Source organism: Azolla caroliniana, unplaced genomic scaffold (assembly GCF_043228905.1).
Source record: "Azolla caroliniana isolate FFs.n. ecotype wild unplaced genomic scaffold, voAzoCaro1.0.p SCAF_11, whole genome shotgun sequence".
Lineage (NCBI taxonomy): Eukaryota > Viridiplantae > Streptophyta > Polypodiopsida > Salviniales > Salviniaceae > Azolla > Azolla caroliniana.
In genome coordinates, this window is record NW_028230446.1 from 9,826,778 (window position 1) to 9,836,188 (window position 9,411).

Genomic DNA, 9,411 nt, shown 5'->3' on the forward strand with positions numbered 1-9,411 from the left:
TATATACGAATACGCACATTAAGTTAGACACTAAAAAAGAAAAATGTAATATTTAGACCACATATAGACATATTAATGTACAACACTATCCAAGTATACGCACATAATATACAGAAACTGCAAATTATATATACCTACTCGTATAAATATTTACAAATACATTTTTACATGAATAATTACATATTTGAGCACATACACCCACAAGTACAATCATACACTCAAATCCATCTTCTTACACATATTGTGGTGTCCCTTTCATGCGAGTGCATGCCTTTTAACACACCACCCTTTTAGCACACCCTTTTGGGACACATGTAGCTAGGCCGGCCCAAAATGGGTACCTTTGTATCTTCTATAAATTGAACGATAAGTAAGAAGCTAGGCAAGCTGGTTTGGTTTCCTTTTATGTGCATTTCACATCATTGGTGGAGAAGTGGGGTAAAATTTTAGTCATTACCACCTCGTTCATGGCATCCCAATTCCCTCTCATCGCCTCAAATGTTGATACCCCGATGGATCCTGAGTTCTCGCAACCTCACGAACGACCACCCCCTTTCCAAATGGAGCAGCTCCTCCAACTCCTCTCCAACACCATGCTTCAAATCAACCACACAAATCAAGCTATGCTCTCCTTCCTCTTCGCTAACAATGACTCAAGATCGGCCAGATTCCAAGGTCCGCCCGAAGTCCTTCTCTGGCTTGCCTTCCGAGGATGTCTTAGCCTGGTTGGACCACTTTGAGATTATCTCTAGTTACCATCGATGGTCTGACGAGCACAAAGCTTTGGAAGTTCGTAACCTACTCGAAAATGTCTCCGCCAACTAGTACGTCCAACAATCAAGCGACGTGATAGAGAACTAGGTGATCGTCCGGGATCTCCTCGTGCAAAACTTCGCCCATCAAAATTCGGCCCAAACGGCATTACAACAACTTGAAACGTTGTAGTAGTAAGCACACGAACCTGTGGGACAATTTGGTGTTCGCCTCAATCAATTCCTCATTTGTGCCGACCCTACCATGCTCGAGCATGTGAAGCTTTTCTTCTTATGGCCTTGTTTGCGCCATGACATCACTCACCGCGCTCGGGACCACGGTCCCAAGACATTCAACGATCCTCATTGCCCAACGCATCAAAGCTTGTATGTTATCTGACTCCCAACCACGTTGGCCCCATCCATCATCGACCAAGTTGCGCACCCAATACCAAGGCGTGGCCCCCATGGACATTGATGTCCAAAACATGCAACTGCATGCTTGTCGCAACCTTCCCAATCGCGATGGCCAAGGGTGCCCGAAGTGTTTCTACTGCCACAATTATGGACACGTCCAACATCACTGCCAGAAATTGTAACAACAGTCTCACAAGCAACAAGTCCAAATAACTATGGCTGATGTGACATCGTTGGATGAGCTTCCAGGAAACTGACTTCCGGGGTGTTGATGGAAGAGCCAGTCCTCCACATCCAAGCGTCCGCCTCTTCTAGTTCGCATGTATGCACCGCTCTCACCACCATTAATCAGTGCACCCAAACCATCTTGTTAGACTCTGGTAGTAGTATCTCTTCCATTAGCACCGCCTTAGTTCACCAGTTAGGTCTCCCCACATCCACCGCTCCTTCCATCCAAGTCCTTTTTGGCGATGACAAACATCTTTACCACCCTCGCATGCAAGCCCACTGCACCTTCACCTTAGGCACTCTCACCTTCTCACATCACTTTTATGTCTTGCCCCACCAACTCATCCCCCTCACTATGGGTTGTGATTGGTTCCTCAAGCGTCGCGTTGTGATTGATTTCGATGCCCATAAAATGCTTGTCCCACATGCTCCCCCTTCTACACGATAGCTCCCAAGTCCCCCACCTTAGCCAAGTCTAGGTGGACCTTAGTCCACAGGAGCGATTGGTCTCCATCCACCAATTATTAGCTCATTTTCCATCACTGACCCTCCAACCCACGCATGCTCCTACTGTCTCTTTCCCAGTACAACATACTATTTGTACCGGGGAAGCCACTCTAATCCGCATGGCTACCCATTGATGTTCCCCCCTCAACCACGATCGCATCGATGCTGCCATTACCGACATGCTCACAAAAGGTATTATCATTCCTTCCACCAGCGATTGGGTTTCGGAACCCCACCTCGTCAAGAAGGATGATGGCACCTTCCGCTTTTGCATCGACTTCAGGCCTCTCAACAAAGTGACTATCCATGACCTCTACCCGCTCCCTCGTGTGGACGACCTCTTGAATCAAATCGGTGGCTCCCGTTATTTCACCTCCCTGGACTTAGCCTCGGGATATTGGCAGATCCCCCTAAAGCCTTCTGACTCCCACAAGACCGCATTCCGGACATGCCACGGGCTATTCCAATTCACCTGCATGTCGTTCAGCCTGTCAAATGTTGGCAACACATTCTAACGCATGGGAAACTCCATCTTTGCCGCCCTTATCAGCAAAGGTGTCCTCGTTTATCTCGATGACATCCTTATCCGCACGGCCACTTGGGAGGACCATCTACAAACTCTCGCCAAAGTCCTCGCTTGCATTACTAAGCATAAGTTACAACTCCAATGGAAGAAGTGTTGATGGGGAAGCATTAGCCTCCGTTTTGTCAGCTTCATCATCCCTGGCGACGGAATCTATATGGATCCTGCAAAGGTGGCAGCCATCACCGACTACCGTCGCCCCACCTCAATAAAATCATTGCAACGTTTTTTGGGCATGATCACCTTTTCCCTTCGCTTCATCCCGAACCTCGCCTTGGTCACTTTTCGCCTTCGCCAACTCTTGAAGAAAGGTGTGTCATTCATTTGGGATCCTGCTTGCGAAGATAGCTTTCGTCGCCTCAAAACCATGGTCCAAGAATCGAGGTTGCTTGCCCACCCTAATTTTGACCAACCATTCATGTTGTAGACAGACGCATCAAACCATGGGTTAGGAGCCGTCCTCTTGTAAGCTGATTGCCACGGGCAAGAAAAGGCGGTCGCCTTCATTAGCCGCACTCTCACGCCAGCTGAACACAACTACTCAACCACTGAGAAGGAGCTACTTGCGATCGTCTGGTCTTTCCAGCATCTTCACCCATACCTTCATGGTGGACAGGTGACGGTTGAGACTAACCACCAGCCCTTGCTTTCTCTTATCCATCGACCTCACCCGTCGGGCTGCTTGTGGTGATGGACGTTGGCACTCCAAGATTATCAGTTTACCCTTTCCTATCGAAAAGGGGCAACCAATTTGGTCGCTCATAGTCTCTCTTGCGCTGACTTCCAGGCTGTCAAATTTCTCCCTAAGACATCTGATCTTCCGCTACCATTGCCACAACTCGCTACACTTCAGCAACACGACCCCGCCATCCAAGAGATAACCCATCAATTGCGCTCCCTCCAACCGTTTCCCTCACAACGGTGGTTCACACTCCGTGATAACTTGGTGTTCTTAATTCAAGCGCACCACGAGCCTCATCTCTACATCCCTCATGCCCTACAACAAACATGTCTCCAAGTTTATCACGACCACCCATTGTCGGGCCATTTGGGTTTCCATAAGGTTCTCGAAAAATTACGCCTCAAGTATTATTGGCCCTGCATGTGACACTCTATCTCTACCTACATCAAACAATGTGCTTTGTGTCAACACATCAAACCTGCAGTAAGCCAGCTGAAACGCTCCAACCCATCACCATCACGTCACCTTTCGAGCTGGTCGGATGGGATTTCATGGGACCTTTTCCCAAAACCTTGAGGGGCAGCAGGTATATCCTGGTCATAACAGAATACCTACCCATGTGGGTTGAAACTGTTGTCATCCCCGACGTCACTATGCCAACAATTGCCTCCCAACTCTTGCAAAAGGTAATTTTTTCAACATGGTTGCCCTGTCCAAGTCTTATCTAATCAAGGCCGCTAGTTCCATGGGGATGTCCTCAATGTTGTCGCAACTCAATTAGGTGCCCAACAAGTGTTTACGTCCCCTTACCATCTGCAAACAAATGTCCTCACCGAACGCCTCAACAAGACCCTCAAGCAGGAGATTGCCGCTTACATCGATCCATGCCACAAAACCTGGGATCAAATCTTGCCTTTTGTCACCCATACCTACAATACATCCGTACATGCGTCAACACGAATGAGCCCTTTTTGAGCACTCTATGGGCGCGACCCTCGGCTCCCACCAGAATCGTCCATTGACATCCGTTCCAAACCTGCCAACATGGATAATGCCTTGGGGGCTCTATCTCCAACAAATACTCCCCCTCCTTCGACAAGCTAGCTCCTGAAATCTACAAGTCTCACAACAACGTCAGAAGCGACACTACGACGTGGGTCGAATTACCCCAACTTATGCTGATGGAACCAAAATCCTTGTTTACTTCTCGGTCTGGCGGCGTGATCTCAGCAAATCCCTAATGCACCGATGGATCAGCCCGTTCACCGTAGTTCGCACCATCAAATCCACTACTTACTTGCTCCGACGTGATTCCAACGGCCAATTCACCTCCGCCCATGTTGCCCATATCAAGCCCTATACTACCCCAAGCCTATCTTCTAGCACCCCTCCTTTTTCCATGTCATAAAACTCCTTGTTTTTCTCAGGGGGGAAATGTGGTGTCCCTTTCATGCGAGTGCATGCCTTTTAACACACCACCCTTTTAGCACACCCTTTTGGGACACATGTAGCTAGGCCGGCCCAAAATGGGTACCTTTGTATCTTCTATAAATTGAACGATAAGTAAGAAGCTAGGCAAGCTGGTTTGGTTTCCTTTTATGTGCATTTCATAATATGTACATCTGTAAATTCTTTCACGCCAATTCTTTCACCCACACATACAATCAAACCACACACATTAACATAATCAAACACAAGCCAATGATAAACTTGGAAGGCCCCATTCACACTAAAGTACTTGTGGGAGAGTTGATTTAACTCCTCAAAGGAGATCTTGTGCAACCTTTGACACCCCCAATCTCTCTATCCTTGAAGTCTCAACATTCACATCCTCTATAGTTCGTCCCTAGTGGTCCCACTCACATTTCACGAGCACACATGTATCTGCATGATAATGTGTGCTCCTACAAGCAAAACCCACCATAGCACATATTGGCGTTGTTGATAAAATATCAAACAAGTATGAATGCTCCATATTCATGTGCTACCAATCAATCAATGATTGATGAATATCAAATAAAGTATTCGATAAATGATTGGTTAATGAATGTTAAAACAATGGATTGATGAGCCTCAACAACATGTCAAGATGTCATAATAGAGTTGCTAGTTCCCTTTATATAACACAACTCTTTAGGCTCATAGACCATCACATATTGTCACGTTTCATAAGTTCTTTTGGGTTTGTTCCAAGCTCGAAAATACTTAGTTTCACACTTATGTTGCCCAAGTTGTACTTACAACGACATCAACAAGGGGTTCAACAAAACCTACCCTACCCTATAACGCCTTGACCTATATGTTAGGCAAGCTTTGTGAGATGAGGTACAAGTAAGCCCACTAACAATTGGAGTTGCGGACTCGACCATATTTGGATATTCGATCCAAAAAATTAATATTACTCCCATGCTCACTTCATTCAAATATCTACGTAACTTCAAAAGGTGGACAATATTTGAACATGCACTTCGTAGATGTGGACAAAGGTAGAAACTCTTGTCCATATGTTGCACATACCTAAAAAATAGAAAACTTGGCATGTGCACATTCTTGCAACATGGCTTGCACAACAAAAATATCTTTGTGGAAAAGGAAGACAATATTGGTGCAATAGTTGAAGACATAAAGCATAATGCTTTTTGGTGAGGAATAAGCCATTTGCCTGCCACAACGCATTATGGCTGATAAATTCTTGTGTATTATGAAGTTTTTTATTGAGATACAAAACCCACTTAGCTTTTGTTCTAAAAAAATAAGGGGCCATGCATGGTCCTATCTATCTATCTATACATACATACAAAAAACATAGATACACCATTGTGACAAAAAGTAGAAACTGAAAACAAGGAGAGACATGTTGGCAAGTTATATTTATTATTACCACCCCTTGATTCCTTCATGATGACTATTTACATATGAATGAACCATTTTCAGTTAAGAGGCAGCCAATGTAAGTTAAGAAACCGTGAAAATAAATGGGCTGCTGCAGTGGTTATTCTTCAAACCAGCAGAGCTGCAAACAATGCACAAAGATGCATCGCAAAATGCTGTATTTACAAATACATCCTCCGATGCATGAGTATTGTTAAAGTCAAGCATCATCGGCATCACTACTCGTAGAATTCGATTCTGAATGGAATGGAGCAGTGTCACCACCAGCTATCCTTGCCCTATGTCAAACCAGAGAGGATGTAAAATAATACCCAAAAGCATAGGCACAGCTAAATCTCAAAAGTCGAAAAGCATGTGCAATTCACACATATATCTGAAATATTACCGCTCCAATATAAATTTCCCTTCTTTGTATTTCTGACTCTTTTCATAAGCTCTTTCCTGGAATTTGTACACAATGGAATAATCTTTTGTAAAGCATAATGATCTCATTATGACAGGGAAACCATTAATTGCAGTATTCGTATCATCTGTTAGAAGTTCTCATCACTTACATATTTCCATCCAACAATTTGATGGCAGGCACGGCAGTAGATATCACAAACTGTATGCAACCCAGTCGTCATCATTCGGTCCTCAATAGGTCCGGGCAGAACATTGACGCTGACAATCAAATCGGAAGAATCAGCAACAATTTCCATTAGCCTTAAGAACCATAAGACTTTGAATGAATAGTGCCAAACCATAGATGATGTTGTCAGATTGAATGAATGAATACCTGTGGTATACACAACCTCAACCACCTCTACAAGCATTTGTTAATTCTTCTGGACAATGTATTCTATTTTATCAAACCTAAGGAGAGGTCAGCAAAGGTTTTGGACAAGTGGAGCACTAAATGTTCCATTCAATAAATTCTTGACATTTTGGTAACAAAAATCTCTCAAAATCGAGATAGAAGTAGCAGTATTTCCCATACACGAAGAGTTTGGGCAATATCTTCAACATATTTATTTTCACTGTTATTCTAGTAACGCACTGAGAAGGTTTCTCCCATGCATAAAGCATGTGCAACATTTTTCCACCATATTGCAATCATGTTAAGGCCATGGAACTCAGCATTTACAACAAACAGGATATTTAACAGGCAAGAGAGCTTACACTGTATTGAACAGGTATGCCTTCCCTTGGCGGCAGTGAAACATCTGGAAAAAGGAGACTCCAAAAAGTGAGGACTAGGCACAAGATTGTATTCAACAATATCTCATCAAGATTCAGACACCAAGGACGAAGTTAAATCAAAATGTACAGCAGTACAAATTCTAGACATATTCCAAAGCTGAAGTGTTGCTGGAACAATACCAAACAATATGAACAAGAAAATCTATGGAGTTAAACAAGTTCTGATCAAGTATTCCTACCTTACAGCAAATTTAATATAAGGGCAATGATATGTTACATAGACCAGAAAGCAGCAGTCTCGGGATAGATCAATACTGATAAACAATATGAATAATAATCAATGAGATGAATGGGAAAAGAAACCAAAATACTGGATGTATCGCACTTGGAATAAGACAATAGTCAGCCATGATTGCTGATTGGCATAAACAATAACGAATATGCTTGATTAATCATTCCCTTTGTTATGAAGTTACTCAACGATACTTGGGAGTGAAGATGAGATTTAATCAGAAAACGTTTGTGTTAAAATTAAAACCAGAAGAAACAATCATGGAAGTACCAGAGATGCAAACTATCTCCATCTCATAGACACATATTCTACAATCGTCTCTCATGTTGAATATAGAAAAAGTAAGAGAAATTATTCCATCTCTTTCTCTTGGTATACAGAAGGTACATACCCTAGACACAACGTCGTCCATGTTCGCTAGATGGCTGTTGCAGAAACGGCAGCTGTAAATCCTTCCATCCAGATATACCAAAAAGACTTTCCCCATCCTTCCTCCCTTCTAACCCTAGAAAAAGTTCACAGACGGTTGGGTCGGCTCCTACTGCATATCCTTGCGATATATCTGAAGAGAAGCTTATATCGAAGTCAGAAACGAGGAGAAGATAAAAAGATAGGGTTCTTCTAACGGGGTACTTTCTGTAAAGAAAAATCCAGTAAAATCAAAAAGGAAACGGAGAGGGATACCCAAGAGGCAAGTTCTTGGTGGTCCACTTTCTGAAAAGAAATTTCAAGTCGTAATAAACAACGGCGAAGAAGGTCAAAAAACTCAGAAGAAGGAGAGAGAGAGAGAGAGAGAGAGAGAACAAAAGGGAAACTTACAACAGAAAAGAAACACACCAAAAAACACAGAAAAGATTGATTGTGTGAGGGAAACTTACAACAGAAAACAGATGAAAGATTATCCGAAGGAGAAGGCCAATCAATGGCTACTTCTCCTTTCTTGTTGTCGTGGGCAAACGAAGCGCCTGTGCAGAGGCCCCCTTATTTTCTTTTCCTTGGATGGAGGAGGCAGCAAAACGGACGAAACTTATTGATAAGGAGGGGTGAGAGAGAGAGAGAGAGATCGATCAAATCATCATCATCTTCTCCTGCTTCTGCTTCCTCAGAAGAAGATGGAGAAGGAGAAGGAGAAGGAAGAAAGAATATGAAGATGACGATGGCGATGGCGATGGCGATGGGGATGGGGATGTAGATCTGTGAGAGGGGAGGGGGATCATGCGAATGTATGCATGTTATGTATGTATATATGCATGTTATGTATGTATGTATGTATGTATGTATGTATGTATGTATGTATGTATGTATGCATGTTATGTATGCATGTTATGTATGCATGTTATGTATGTATGCATGTTATGTATGTATGTATGTATGTATGTATGTATGTATGCATGTTATGTATGTATAATGTATGTATGCATGCATATACACAACATGCAAATCCCGACCTCTCTCTCTCTATATATATATTTAACTATACATGGAGGTATATATAACTTGGCCACCAAGCCATTCCTCTCCTCTATATTTAACTATACATAGAGAGATTGATACATACATAGATTTTATTTTATTATCCGTCTTCCTTCGGAGGTCAAACATGACCCACGAGACCCAAACTATATATTACATTGTTACACGGTGTGAGTAGCGGCTCTCGATGAATGTTGCAATCAAGAGTACACACTATTATTGTGAGAGAAATTCGTCCAAGGATTGGGTTCAATCGAAGATGTATGGAAAGCATAGCCGAACGTGATCCAAGGTAGAGAGCATTGTATCAAAGTATGATACTCGGACTCCTAAACTTTTTTTGGGCAAAGTGTGCATAGTCGAACGTGATCCAAGGTAGAGCATTGTATCAAAGTATGATACT

At 43.1% G+C, this 9,411-nt stretch overlaps 1 protein-coding gene across 1 annotated transcript; it reads right to left on the minus strand.

Annotated features, from left to right (window-relative positions):
• Positions 1 to 6,017: 6,017 nt before the first annotated feature.
• Positions 6,018 to 8,097, minus strand: LOC147857732 (protein yippee-like). The gene is made up of 5 exons (XM_087327527.1): positions 7,927 to 8,097; positions 7,223 to 7,266; positions 6,616 to 6,724; positions 6,447 to 6,502; positions 6,018 to 6,339 (listed from the first exon to the last, which is right to left on the minus strand). Exons 1-5 carry the CDS (start codon positions 8,020 to 8,022, stop codon positions 6,261 to 6,263), a joined length of 384 nt encoding a protein of 127 aa, XP_087183653.1. The 5' UTR covers positions 8,023 to 8,097; the 3' UTR covers positions 6,018 to 6,260.
• Between the last annotated feature and the right edge of the window lie 1,314 nt (positions 8,098 to 9,411).